The sequence below is a fragment of the Egretta garzetta genome, unplaced genomic scaffold, assembly GCF_000687185.1.
Source record: "Egretta garzetta isolate BGI_Z169 unplaced genomic scaffold, ASM68718v1 scaffold610, whole genome shotgun sequence".
Taxonomy (NCBI): Eukaryota; Metazoa; Chordata; class Aves; order Pelecaniformes; family Ardeidae; genus Egretta; species Egretta garzetta.
This window is the reverse complement of record NW_009258216.1, coordinates 463,150-478,405: the sequence shown is the minus strand read 5'-3', so window position 1 is coordinate 478,405 and position 15,256 is coordinate 463,150. Positions and strand designations below refer to the sequence as shown.

Below are 15,256 nucleotides of genomic sequence, written 5' to 3'. Positions count from 1 at the left end.
GTCCCTTGGAAGGCAGTCCTGGTTTGGGGGCTCGCCGCCCTCCGGGCTCCCGCTCCTGGCCTGGGAGGGTTCCTGCTTCAGGGAGGGACCTCAGGAGGGCGAGGGGGCACATGGGTCTGGCGGCGGCTCCGGCGAACTTCCTAATCGTTAAGGGCACCGTGCGATCCTGATCTTCCAGAGCGCCGCAAGAAAGTTCATGAGGAGCTGGAAATTCTGGGTTTTGGATCTAGTGTCGCCAAGCGCGGGTATACAGAGCGGTCTCTAAAACTAGGGTGTCTGGGGAGGTGTGAAGGAGGGTACTGGGCAGAGCTGTCCCTGAGCAACAAATGTGCGATCGGATAAAGATGGAAGAAATCTGTGTGTTGTGTATGTATTTGACATTAACAGGTATTCACGGTGATTCAGAAATTGTTATTGGCAGGCAAAAGAAAAGCAGTCTGTGCATAGATGCAGCAGGTATGGGATAAGCTGTACGTTGCTCGAGATACTTATTTCTAACTTCTGAAGCACTATTCTTACTTTATTGGAGCTGGAGGAAAGCTTTTGGGGTTTTTAACTGTGGAGCTGGAGGTTCAGGTTCTTGGTCTCTGATAAAAAGCTTGCAACAATTTGAAAAAGGTTGTTTAACTGTTGCAGGATAGCTTCTTTGTCTAAGTCTAGCAACTGTAGTTTCAGCCATTACGAGTTTGGTTCTTAGTAATACAGATTTCAGTGAAGAGTTTTCCCAGCGTTTTTAGTGTAGTCTTCACTTCTAAATTGGGATTTCCTCACAGATATGTTCATCTTTTTTTTAGGGGTTGGCACATTCAGATTCTTTATGTGATTTATCAAAATTAAAAGATCGTTCTTTGTTTGTCCCCAGTGTCTATATCAAATTGAGAGTCCGGGGAATGTTTATTTGTGGTAACAATAAAGCATCTTCAGAAGGGTGAGTATTACCTGTACATAGTGTACTATAATTACTCTCACTTTTGATTACTAAAACGTGAATATTTAAGATCTACAGAGTCTTTCAGAAAGTATGCTTCCAGTATCTTAGGAGATACGACTCAAAAGTTTTGTGTGATGTGTCGAGTGTTTTTAACTTCAAGAGTTAGTGCTTTATCAGGTACTGGCTTTAAGGTTGTTACATCAAAAATGTTACATTTCTTGTTGTGGAGTTTCCTTTACCAAAAAAAAAAGGAAATTTTTTTTTTTCCTTTTCTCCTTCCTCTGTCTACATGAGGAATGAAAGTAACAATTAAAGTTAGACAACCCATAGAGAAATCTGTGACAGTAAAGTGTTCCATGAGATGCCAACAGCTATTTTCATCAGGAATTTTAGAAGAATTCAAGATTCGAGTTTAGGACAAAAATTGGGAAAGAATTCTTTTTTTTCCACAGACTTTTAACATGTAATTTCTCCCTGAAAAGTGACAGACACTGAAAATCTGTATTGTCAAAAGGTTGTAAAATGTCTTTGCCCAGTTTAAAATGAGCTAAAGTGGTAGTGTGTAAACTTAGGCCAGAGACTTGAAATTCAAGCTCAGTTTTTCTTTTTTCTTGCTGTATTTTTTCCTCTCTTGCTAGAATTACCAACAAGCTGAAATACGGTGATTTCGTTGCAGATATGCATTCAAATGGATTTTTGTTTGTTCTGTAACATTGCAACATTCATAGGTTAAATGTAAATATATTCCTGCACTTCTGCTTACCTGCAAAGAAACTTTGCCTTAGCGAGAAGGGAATTTTTGTAGTGAATTATCGAATGCACTAACTGTATAATAGACAGAGTGCAAGCTAACTGCCGCTTTCTGTAAAGTGGCTTATACCAGAATAAGCCACATCTCGCGTCTAGTGCACTCCAACAATGTTCCCAGAAAAGTTGGTGCCGTCTAAAATTCCTCTTGAAATCAGTCAAAAAAATCTGTTCTTGTCATCATTCATAAGAAGATTCTGCTTCTTTAGCTCTATATATCATGTATACATTTGAATAAGTTCACAGCTATAATGTTAAAATCGAACAACCATTTTAGATGACAGTACTATATTCATGTGATTGAACAGTGAGAGTTATTTTTAAAAATGGCTGCAATACTGACAGAAAGCATGTTTAATAAATGTTTGCTTTATGTTGTATTTGAGCAAAAGTGCTGTAGGAAACTTCAGTGTTGGCTGTAATCTGAAAGTTCTGTAATGCTACAGTTAGTGCTTATAGATGTATCTTAGCTGACCAGAGGAAAAGTATCTGTGAAACTTAGGGGGGTAAAGTTTTACCCAGCAGGGATGCTGAAAATGTCAGGAACAGGACCTGGCCTTTGCTAAGCAAGGAAGTTTACTGAGTCAAGTAGGTCATCTTTACAGAACTACCTATCGAAGCAAAATTCAGTTTACCAGATTTAAAAAAAAAAAAAAAAAAGTGGTGGGAATGGACTATGTACTGTAAATATAATTCTTAATGATCTGATGAGGTGTTTAAATAATACTTACCTTAGGAAACAAGACCCCTGCTAACAGAAGCTGTAGGACAGTAACGGGAGGTTTATTTTAATGTTAAAGCAGCTACCAGCCTTCTGTTCATACTATCAGCAATGTCCATGGAGAGCAGTGCTGGGCTCACTGAAATGGTGTCTGATTGAAGACGGCATCTGTGCCGTCTGTAGCTATAAATGTATCTATATGTTTAGCATCTATGTATATGACTTGTACAACTATTCTAGAATGGCTAAGTCAATCTTTAAATGGATGAGTTACTCCAGTACTGACATAGTTTATGTGATAACTTCAGTTAAGTGGCTCCATCTGGGAGGAAGACAGGTGAGACAAAGAAAAACCTGGTATAAAATGCATGCAAAACAGGGAGAGGTGTTTCACAGGGGAACAACAAAAACACGGGTTACAAGTTAGCAGAGTGCTTTGGTTTGTTTTTAGCTCTGAGGATATGCCCAAGAGTCTTGTTGAGCTAAAGATTAAAAGGGAAACAATCTACAGAATTATTAAGTAGGTATTCTATCTGTTCTCACAGAGATCAGTTAAAGACTTTGGGATGATGCTGTGTATCTCTACTTATGGATGAGGTGAAACTGAAGAGTGAAATCTCTTGGAGGAGGAGGGAGTAGGTTCTATTGAGCTCCAAGCAAGAAACAGTGTAGTTTTCTAAAACATGGTAGTGGCAATGCTGCTTTCTGTAACTGATGATAGTAGGTAGTTTGATTGTTACAAGCTTTTTCTAGTTGTATACCTGGATTTCCACTAAGATGTGTCAGACTGTGGACTTGAGGTCTGGATCCTCAGTGAACGTGAGAGAACTACCTCTAATGTCAGAAAATGTATTCTAAATGAAAAAGATAAAGTAACGCTAGTAAACTTGCATAGAGGCAACTTGTAAGAAAACAAGTGAAAAGTATAATTTGCATATAATATTGACAAATTAAGAATATTTTAAAAATAGTAAAAAAGAAAGGAATTCTTAAATATATAACTAACTATTTAACCACAGACTTGTAAATTGGTTGTCATTTAAAAAAATACTGGGAGAGAAGAGGATGTCTGTTAATGTCCCTGCTGTGTCCAGAAAAAATTGTAAACAAACACCGCACCCCGATTAATGTGGGTCAGGCCCTTATTTTAGGAATCTTTTGGCTACCTGGCTGAAGTCTGCATACAGGATTTTTCAGTAATTGTGCCTCTGATCAATTTGTGAAAAATACTGTTATCTTGGAAAGACTTACAATGCGTACTATGCTTCCTTTCTAATGGTAAAATCAGTAGTACTTTTAAGGTGGGAAGGCCATTTGGAAATCTAGATAGGTACTGTGCATGTTCTGAATGCTGGGGATAAAAATAACAATGTAACGATGCGAGTGGATCAGTGCAGTATTGTCATTTGCTTGAAAATGTGGTGTAGTACTTCCAGAGCTTCTAATTTGGATACATACAATTTCATTAACAAATAAGGTAAAACTGACAACTTACTGTGTGCAAATAAAGACTTCCTTGATATGCAATTGCAGAAGAACTTCAGAATTTGCTGTTAGCTTTCTTTTTTTAATATATGCATGTGGTACCTGCTTAAATGACATTGTATGTGTAATTATGCAAGCAAAGTAGTACAAATTGCAGTCCATATCCTGGGATTTCTAAGGTGTGAACTGAAAATAAATCTGTACAGAAGGGTATGAATTCTTTATACTTCTATGTTATTTTTTAATCTAGAACCAGACCTATTTTCCTTGTTGATTTTTTTTTTTTTTTTTTTTTTTTTTTTTTTTTTTTGTTTGTATCTGGCTGCTTCCCATTCTGCCTTTTACGTGGTTGGTCCAGTTTTTCCTGCCATGCATTTTCTTTTTCACAGCCTGCATGTTCAGTTTAAATCCCAAAGCCATCGGATGTAATTTAAAAAAACAAAGTATTTGGAAGGAAAGAAACTCAAATCTTACGACTCGTATATAATTTTTATTTTTTTTAAATGTGAGCTGTTTTTCTTTCCATGTTTCTTAGCGTGAGTGGATCTGGCAAGCTTTATATTTTTGGTATGTAGTTGCCTGATTTAATTTTTTTACTAGTAAGATTAAAAAATTCTAGGGAATGGAATTCAGTTTGCTGCTTCTGTTAGAAATCAGGCAGATGTGTGTTACAGACGCTTGATTTACCTGCAAAACTATACCATGGCAAATGCATTAGAGTCATTAGGTTATTCTCATCTCTTTTTTTTAATGATGCAGTTTATAACTAGGAGCAGCATAAAATCTGTCCTTTGTGATAACTTCTTCCAGCTATATGTTAACTAGTTTGTGCCATGTTTGTAGTGAGTATTTATTACTAATGTGTTTAGTGCAAAGTTAAATCCACTGTTTAACTATTGGAAGAAGAGACTGACACATGTTGTTTTATTCTTAAAATAGTTTAACCATTACTGGTGTTCAATCTGTCATTGCTTTGAAACTGGGAGACATAATTGTTCCTGAAGCCTTACTATTTGTAATTCTCTTCCACAGCCTAAGGGAGCTGAGTTTTTCACTGGAGGGTAGTAGAGTTTTTTTGGGTTTGTTTGTCTTTTTTTGTTTTGGCTTGGTTTCTTACTTTGTTTTTAAGATAAACTGTTTCTCATTAATTTTGTCCATTAAATGAAGCTTCTGGAAAAGTAGTGTCTCTGTTTTTTTCCCCTTTATAAGCGACATTCAGTATCATGTGCTGATGGATTAATCCCCATATACCTTATAGAATAGGGATGCCATACATTAGGCCCAGTTATTTTGAGGGCTTTAACATGAGAGTTCTGTAAATAACTCTTATGGTTGCTTTCATCATTTGAAGCTCATTTTGGAATTTTTCAGACAATTGGCAAATACCAGTTCAGCTCCAAAAGTTGCTGGACTGTTCTACAATAAATTCTGCATACATGGAAGTGTAATGTCTTTCAAAGTTCAAGATTTTTGCCTGTGCAGGTAAAGAAGTATGGAATAGCTATTGAACTGCTTAATCGTGGTGTGGCAGGTTTTTTCCAGCATGGAGTGTAGGTTGCTTTAGTGTGTGTAGATTGAGCTGAAGAACCTGTGGCTATTTTAGAGTTTTTAGAGTAAAAAAAAAAGGTGTGTCCACAAAACAAGTTTGGGTGGAATAGTCAGTGCACTTCAAATTCACACCCTAAATTATTTTGCCTGTGGAGACATGTCTTAAGTTTTCCCAGCAAATGTTACTTTTTCTGCCAAATTTATCCAGGGTATCAAAAAGCTAAATTTTAAGAGATGGAGGTGTTAGACAACAGAGGTTATTTGGAATGTGTGTGGGAGTCATCTAATTCCTCTGGGTGTCTGTGAATGAGTGTGAAGGGAGAAATTCAGAGGTATGCATTTGAACAACTCAAAGGTGAAGTTCAAGTTTTATGCAGAAAGCTTCACTTTCTTGTGACAAATAGCCAGGCTTGGTCTTATGTAAGAAATGTGTGATGATTTTAATGGTGACTTGTAAAAAGTATGATCAAAATCAGGCTTGAAGCTTTTTGTTCAGCTGTTTGGAGTTATAAAATGTTTTATTTGGTCTTTGATCCAAATAGTCTTACTCACGCATGCAAATATAGTTAAAAGTATTTATACATGCAGATATCCAAGTAAAAAGTAAATAGTTGCATTACCAGGTGCACAGTCTTTTGCTGATGTTGCCCAAACTGAAGTGAGATGTCAGTTGATTTCAGTTAGTGCCAATTTTTGTTTGATCTTTAATATAAAATACTTGGTTATGATCTCCCTGTTCTCTCTCTCCCCCTTCTCCCACCCAAGCAGATGAGTACTTGAACTTGTTATTTTTATTTCCAAAGCAGTATTTTTCTAAACTTATCAAATGTTGAAATGTTCTGGAAGAAAGCAATAATATAGGGAATTCAGAAATTTTTTCTTTGAAATGGTTATACCTTACATGGTATTCAGTAATTATTTCATGTCTGGTTTTGTTTCTCTAAATCCTGAAGCTGATACAGAGAAAAAACTTAGTTTTTGAAAGGAAGAACACCTTTGAAAGTTGCAGGCTTGCATACAGAGACTGACTGAACACTTTAGAAAGTATTTATCTTCTTCTTTTAGGGGCTGTCTGAAAAAAATTTATACTACATTACTTTTTCTTTGTTCTACTCTTGTATTTGTTTAAGGAAATGTATTGGAAATCTGATTATTTGTATTGAAATCTTAATTTGTTATTAACAAACATAACTTTTTTTTTCTCTACTGATGAGAATGAAATTCTGTGATGTACCCATACTGTTGTTTCTTGATGAGTAAATGTTCTAAATGAAGGACTCCCACAAAATGAGATAATGTCAAAATAAATCCAAAGGCAGTGTACTATCAGGGAAAAAGAAGTCATCAAACTGGTGCCCTCCTTCTTTATGGCTGGTAGAAAATCTGAAATAAGATTGTTTTCTAGAACAATTCTGTTGCTGGATCTTACTCAGGTGCTTCATGTTTAATCAACCTGTAGTTAGTGCCAAAAACTTTTAAAGCGATTGGGGGGTTTTGTCAAGACCAGGTGAGTTCTTGCCTTTTTTTTCCTTATTTATTTATTTATTTATTTTGAAGCAGATTGATTGAAATTATTTTAGATATTAAGAGCCACAGACAATTTTGGGTATATTTTCTGCAAGGTCTGAGTTATTTATAAACTCTGAGTTGCAACGTTTTTAACGTGTTGGCAGACAGGGTAAAGGATGTTGAATATCTGGTAGTTGCTTTGCTTTGCTAGTTTTCTAACCCAGAAAAATAAAAAATTCTAATGTAAAAACAGCAAGAGGGATAAATTAATTTCTTTTTTACAGGAAGGAAAAGGGTGTGGAGGAACATTTCCTTCTCTTTAATATCCAGGAGCTGCTTGACTCCTCATTCTTCCCTTTCTTTCTTCCTTGTCCTTTATAAAGAGTTGGAGTTTCTAATGTCTGCTTGGTCAGTTTATAATGGTGGTAGAAACTCCTGAGAAGAATACGCAACCAACATAGTGTTGAACTACCTATGTGAATGAACTGGTGGGGGAGAAAGCAAGAAATAAAATACCATGGGAAGCAAATTTTTTTTTCTTTTTTTAAATCAGATGGAGCATGACTAAGGAAAATGTGAGTTCTGTGAGTCCTAGAGTTGACTTGTTTCCCTCCTGTCTTGTGTGTCAGTAACTGAACTGCTCTGATTTGCTATGTGAGGTGAGCATTTCAAATAATGTGGAATGGGTTTCGTTATGAATTGAGCACATCCAGGAACTGATCTGCAGTACTCTCACAAGGAGCTGAAAATTGAGTGTCTAAGGCCATAGTTCACAGCATCTTTACGTGGGGACAGTGGCTGGATGCTCATTTTTCTTCAGTTAAAAGTAGCAAGGTATTTTCAGCCAGAGGACTTCCTCACTTCTGTCAGTGTCTGGCTGCAAAAATGCTTGTGCTGTTGGGAGGGAAATGATAGCACAGATGCAGGAACAAGTAGCAGGTAAAAGTTCTTTTTGTAGCAATGCCAGCATGAAGTAGGGGTGATGCTTAAAAGTCAAAGCCGTCTGGTCCTCCATGCAGTTTTTGTCTGGTATGTTTGGGCAGTAATGAGAAGCTGTTTAAAGAGTTCTGTTAAGAACTGTTAAGAGTTAAACTGTTAAACTGTTAAGAGTTAATGTTTGGGCAGTAATGAGAAGCTGTTTAAAGAGATTAATTCAACTGTTAAAAACAGGCTAGAAAAAATAATTGATGAAGGAAGGTAGATGTTGTGATCAAGGCAAGCAGAAGTCAGGACCTAAGTATGGGGAGGGAAAACAGGGACTCCTACCAGGTCTGAAAATTGGACTGATGGTTAGAATTCCTAATATCTAAGATAGGAGCATTCCCTAGGAACACCTGGGGTAAAATGCAGGACTGTAGCTCATGTAAAGTAGTGTGTGTAATTAAGTTACATACTGGAGGTATGGCAGTGAGTCTTCTGAATTGGGGTTAGCTGCCATGGCATTGCTTGGGTAGGCATCTGCTGCTGTCAGTTGATATATCAGTGTCTGCAGTCCTAAGTGGTGTTTCTCCCTAGTACTTGTTTTTGGTTTTCATTACTTCCCTGATTTCTTTTGGTGGTGTTTTTTTGTTTTGTTTTTGTTTTTTTTAATAAAATGTGAGTTCACATTGCAGCTTTTCATAATGCCAGGGCACTTGCAGTCCTTCATGAATCTGTTGCAGAAAACATACATAACTTAGTTATCTGTAAGCCATGTCACATTTGATTTATGTTTGCCATTTGCATCAGAAGTTATTGTAGAGGATATATGCAGAAGGCTGCATCAGCCTTGTTATCATAGGAAAGCTAAAAACCAGCCGTTTAGAGGACATTCTGATTACACTGATTAGCTCAGATACAAGGTATTGCCTGTGTTATAATAACTTAGTAACCACTCCAACTAGTTTTAGTTTGGGGAATAATACTGCAAATAAAAATATAGCCATTACTGTTAATAAGTTAGTTCAGTAGTAGTACTACTGCAAATAAGTATTTTGATTGGATTAAGTATGTCATGAAACTGTACTCTTACTTCACTGATGGCTGTTCATACAGCTGTAAGAGAAAAACGTGTACAGGTATTTTGTTTATGATAGACATCTTGATTGATGACTAAGTGTGAATTTGCCACAAAAAGGTGATTTTTTTGAGCCTCTTTTGAAAGAAGCTGAAATTCTTACTCAAAAGATACAGAAAAGCATCTCAGTAATCTTTAATATCCTGAAATATAAATTGGGAGCTATTAACTTAGGTAGCTGGTGGGATAGAAACAAAGCACAAAAACCATTGTGCTTGGGAAGAAATAATTGAGGTGGCACATATTTCTAGTTGTGGGGAAGCAGGTCACAGAGCAGTTGCTTCCTGTGAATGTGTACTGCTTGACTTATTGATAACTTTTAGAATGTGTTTAAGTTTACTTAAAAGTGAAAAAAAGTGCAATTGAAGTCTTAAACAAACAACCAAAAAAAACCCAAAACACAAAAAACCCCCACCATCCCAAAACCCAACTATTTAATGTTCTAGGGTGGAGATCAGGCTCTGATCTTAAGTACACCAAGTGCGAAGTAAAGCTGTAGTCAATTAAACAACAGAAAGTAAAAGGACTGGGAAGAGTGACACTTCAAAGGCACAAAGGTTGGGCTATAAGAGAAGCAGAACCCTATTAGGGTAAGATGACAACTAATTTGAAAAAAACATACCTCTTTTTTTTATTTTAAACATACTGGTAAGTTTATGGAGAGTTTGTGGCACTCTAGTTAGACTACATTCTTAATTAGTGAAGAGCTTTCAGATCTGTCTTTTTTTAATTATGATTTCTAAGAGGTAGAACTGAAGGCTCCAACTGTACTGTTAAGCAGAGAAGGCCTCTTTCAAATGAACAAACACGCTGGATAGTCGTGGGAGGGAGTGTGTAAGTTAACTAGTTGATGGAGTTGATAAAGGAGACTGTAACGTAACATGTTTCTACTGATTAGAACACTTGGTGATTACACATCAAAGAGTTCAGTCTGGTTAAGCTCTTAAGCATTTTAATTCACAAATTATTGTTCCTTTAATAGTAGTGTTGTTTTCCAAATTGTACCTGTAGCTGATTGAAATAGGAAGAATTTTAGAATGCAGGGGTGATTGCTTTCATCTTTGGAAATATTAAACTGGAAATTAAAAGGCAAGCAAACTCCATAGCATCAGCTTCAAAAATTGCATAGTCCTTGGTTTTGAGATGGCGGGCCAAGTTCAGAGTTGTATTGACTTGTAGAATAGTTTAGGTTGGCAAGTACATCTAGAGGTCATCTGATCCAGTCAAGGCCAACACTGAAATTGCCTTTTTCAGACCACTTTTAAAATATTTTCAGGAATGGACATTCTGGCACCTCTCTGCTTAATGCATTCCTATCATGCTCACTGTGAAGAATTTTTTCCCTATATTTAAATGAAATCCCTTGCTGAGCCTTGTCTGTTGCCTCTTGTAGTTTGATTTATCATAGATTAGCATGTCTCAGAAGAAGGGCTAGAACAGTGCTCAACTTCTGTGATCACCCAGGCTTAGCTCTGATTTGTGTAAGAAAGCATGCTGTTCAGGGAATTAATTCTTTTATGTATTGGTTGAAATTCTTGAAGTGACTTGTCCAATTTTGATAAGGCCCAGAAACAGGCAAAAACATGACGTGTTTTAAAGAGTCTGTTTAGGGGTTCAGGAGCCTACATGTAGTATTCTTAAATAATTTTAGTAAGAATAAATAGAACATGCCTTGAAGCTTTAGGCTTGTACTAATAATAGGAAATGGAAAATAACCATTCTTAACCATTGATTCAAATGTATGTGGTTGCTGTGAATGGCTGTAGTGGGATGTATGAGGCAGAACTGAACTGAACAAACCTACACCAGCTTTTCATTTGTTAGAGACCTCTTCTGTATTTGTCTTGCACTGGCAACTAATGTAGACAAGTTAAAAATGGTTGCTGCTGTTGTTTTGCCACTCGCTACATCTTTTCAGGGCAATCTTTAGTTGATCTAGAGATAGCAGGAAACCCGCTTCTTGAAAGCTACTTGCGCAGAAGTAGTTTGCCATGTTAACTGCTTTGATTGTGCAAAGTCTTGTAAAGAAAAAAAAAATAATTACACAGTGTGAATAGTATGTCTTACATGGTATGGAAGATAAGTGTTCTAGTCTAAGGCAGGTGGATGATATACTCTAATGGTTTGCTGACATTGACAGGGAGAGGCTTTGCTCCTTTCCCTTGACCCTGGTTGCATGGTTCCTCTTCTTCCCTGCCAGTCTGGGTGTTTATCAGGCCAGCATGAGCAATTTTGGTCCAGTTAGGAAACTCTGTTTTGAGTGCAGAAAAGATCCGATTTGATGTAGCTGATCACCTCGATTAAATTTATCATATTTTCCATGTAAAATCTATCTGAGATGCTGAAGTAGTGTAGACAGAAAACGAAGAGAGGAAACTTATGCCGATTGAAGATCTTGCTCTCTTTCCCAGTCCTAGTTGAGAAGTACATTAGGATGTATTTTTCCTCAGCTTCTAAAAGCAAATAGGCAAGTGAATGTGCTGCGTAGTTTTGGTTAAGTTGAAATGTTGTTCTTCAAAGTTAAATTCTGTTAGGTAACTGCTAACACACTAGTAACCATTGATTAGGTCGGGGAGGAGAGACTGCACTGGCCTTGAATTTGACAACTCTGTTCCAGTGGAGGCAAAAATTTTAAGTTGTTGGTACATAAAAAACACCATGATGCTGTAGTGACAGACTGCTACTTTTGAAGGGATTCCACTAATTGAAATATATTTTAGTGTTGCAAATAGTTTTTTGTTTTGGTTGGTTGTTTTTTTTTGTTTTGTTTTGTTTGTTTTTTTCAATTACTATCACAACAATAGGAGCTTAATTGTCATGAGACTGCTCATAATAAAAGCATGCCTATTTATAGCAGCAGACCTTCTGCTTTTGGTGCTGCCGTATTACCTGGAAAGCCTACAGCCGTCATCAGTCTGTATTGGTGTTAGGGCTGACAGTAAAATGTTTTGGATGTGGTTGTTACCCACGCTGCAATTGAAACACAGGCTTTTAATTCTACTTGTAAGCCAGGGTTCTTCTGCTAATGTGAGGGGGAGGAAGAGGAAGTATTCAGAGATTTGGACATTTGCTTTCACACACAGACACTACTTCTCAGTTTGGGATTATGGCATTGGTACATCTGAGGCTGTTGATGGTTCTCCTTTTTACATCAAGTTTGTTAAATTAATAGTTTTGTCTTTGACTATAGCTTGTATAACAGTTCGCATCTCTTGAGTAGTCAAGCACATTCTTGCAGAACATGGAATCTCATTAGAGTTGATCATGAGTGTTTTACTAACCTACAGCATGCACAACCATTGAAACCTGTCAGAGCGAGGAAGGACAAATGAGCTGTTTGGAGTTACCTGCTTAGAACAGTTTATGAACCGATCAATTTATTTTAGATACTGCCAGACAGAACCCAACAGAGCTTAAATCTTTGTAGGCCAGTACAAGCCTGTTGGCATTTATCTGCCCAAAGGGTAGCACAGCTAGTATGGATGGCTTAGTAAATGTTCCCTGTTTCTGGTTGTTAAGAACAATTTTTCTGTACTGGTAAAACTGAGTGGTAGAGAGATGACATGGCTTGACAAACGCTTCCGTTGAAACCTAAACTGCTGCCCCCTCCAATTTCAGTTCTTTGCCTCTTGTTCTTGCCCCAGTGTTGCCCCTGCCTCCCCCCTGACTTGTGCTGATATGAGAATTCATGTGGCTGCTGAATAAATCAGCTTGTGGAGCTGATTTTTTTTGAAAAATTATATTTAAAAACTAAGTGTTTATTTTCTGGGCTGTTCAGACAGATTTTTTTTTTTTTTTTTTTCCCCTGACCTAGTTTGATTAACAGAATCATAAGCACTTAAGCTCTCACAGTAGAGAAGGCTGAGAAGAGGTGGAAATGAGTGACCAGGGGCCACTGATACAGAGGACAGATGATGTCTTTTCCAGGTAAAACTGACACCAAGTAGCATTTGAGGAGGGTAGTTGAACTGATGGTAGCATTTGATGTAAATTCTGTCTCTAAATTTAAGCATCCTTTAGTGATACAGAACTTCAGCATATGGAATAACAACATGATGTAAATTTTAAAGCATAGATAAGTATTTTTAGGTATTTCTTGATTAAAAAGGTTGAACAGCAATGTAAACTTAAAATATCACATTTCTGTAATATAGAGTAGCAAAAAACATCCTACAGTTTATACCCATCTATTCCTCTGTGGCTAATTCTGTAAAAGAATAAATGTGCTGTAGTTGTTTTTGTAGTGAAATATTATTAATAAACTATGTTAATCTTTCCTATGTTGTATTTCAGAGCTAGAGATTTTTTGTTAGTCGGTCTGGTTTGGTATCTGAAATACACAAGCTGAGAGTGGCCTTGGGAATATTTTTCTTCCCATGGAAATGAGAATGTGCTCTTTTACAAAGATAAGTTTGAAAGAAAACCATGTTTTGTTTTGCTTTAGAAAATCCAGAAAGTAGAGTAGCAAGCAACTAAAAAACTTCTAGGCGTATTTTTTTTTTTTGTGCCTGCTGATAGCACAGGTAAAAAGCCCTTTGCGGTGTTGGGAGTGTCATTCTTCCCCCTGCCCCTGCAGCTTGCATAACTGAATGTGGAAATAGTTAGCAGCTCTGAAATCACAGCAGTGAACAATTTTTCTTAGCCCAAGACAGTAATATTGTTTCTTTACCATAGTTTTTTCATTAATATCTCTGTGCTGTTAACAAAAGTTTTTGGTATAAATAAAGGTGACAGATCTGGCGATCTGGCAGATTATAGCATTAATTAACTTTCCAGTCAGTTTTTTTGAAGTCTGGCAAATATGTATGTATTTTTTTTGATAGTTTGTTTTCAGGTGCTTGGTAATAGTAATAAGAGTCTACTGGAAACTGCTTACTCTGGAAAGGTTTAGGATAAGTTCACAGAGAGTATTGTCTTGTTTTGTGTTTAGGGTGCACAAAACAAAATACTAAAAGTAAATTTCCTAGAGCCTCTGAGTAATAAAGTTTAGTTTAACATAGCTGAAAAACACTTAGCTGCAGCTGAACAATAATTTCATTGTATTGTGCTGTGTAAAATCCTGTAACATAGAAGATCATTTGAGTTTTTTTGAGGTGGTTTTAGAAAGTTAACTTCAGGTCTAAGCTTAATGCATTGATTTTTTTGATAGTTGAAATGGGTTTTTTTGTTGTTTTCTAGCAAGTATAGATTTTATTTTTTTTTTTTTTGCAGGCTTATGGAAAAGTTTTGTTAATCCTTTCTGTTGCTAAAATTCTGCTTTTTGAGTTGAACATGAGAATTGTCCTAAATTCTGCTGCCTGAGCAAAAGTTTTTTTTTTTACTTTGAGGAAAAACATAGAAGGGTGTGGTGGGGTATGGTGGTGTATTTTTTTTTTTTTGCTGTGTTTTTTCTTTTTTTTTTTTTTTTTTACTAAACCCCAAGTTTTGTAGATGCTTGAAGAAGTGATATCTTGACTTTAGATAGGGTTTAATATATAATAATTTTGCCATTAGTAAGATTGTGTATGCTCAGTCTGAGAGACCTATATACTGTCTGAATCTGATAACAGCTTACAGTTAAAGAGCATGCCTGCCACACCAGAGCAAGCTGATGTATAAAACAAGTGCCTATTTGTGGTATAATTGCCTTTACTAGTTTTTCCTCAGTGTTGGTCTGAGTTCCTGAGAATTCCTTCCTGCTTTATAGTTCTGCATAAGAAGCCACAGTTGTGGATGGGATCATCAAGCTGATTTGTGTTTCAGAAAACAAACAATCACAAAAGTGAGCTTTTATTTATTGTTGGTCAGTTTAATCCATTTTACCATGCATCCCTTCAAGAAGAGGGGCTGCAGCTCAGTGGGCAGCATTGGGGTGAGAGTTGGGAAAGGTGGGATGATCATAAGAAGCCATCATTGCTGACGAAATTACTTGGGTGAGTACCTTCATTATGTAGTATTGAATATAAATTAATAAGTTTATGGTATCTGAAGTGCAGTTTATGAAGCCAGGTCAGATGTGTGCTTTGAGTTTACCAGTGCATCCAGCCCAGAGAAGTATGGAAGTATATCACTGTTCACAGGGCTGTGGGTGTGCTGATGGTGAGGTAGAAGAGGTAGAGAAACATTGTGGTGCAGTTCACTGAGCAGGGCCGTGCAGTTAAATACATTCCCTCAGAGCTTGAAGTTCTGAGAAGCAAATGTGAAAGCATTTGCATTTGGC

At 36.8% G+C, this 15,256-nt stretch overlaps 1 protein-coding gene across 2 annotated transcripts in view; it reads left to right on the top strand.

Annotated features, from left to right (window-relative positions):
• Nucleotides 1–868: 868 nt before the first annotated feature.
• Nucleotides 869–15,256, top strand: part of EZH2 (enhancer of zeste 2 polycomb repressive complex 2 subunit) — a 48,761-nt gene continuing 34,373 nt past the window's right edge. For both annotated transcript variants that reach the window (XM_009640130.2, XM_009639391.2), the window contains exon 1: nt 869–928. In XM_009640130.2, coding sequence (XP_009638425.2) covers nt 891–928 — 38 coding nt within the window. In that variant the 5' untranslated portion in view covers nt 869–890. The remainder of the gene's footprint in view (nt 929–15,256) is intronic.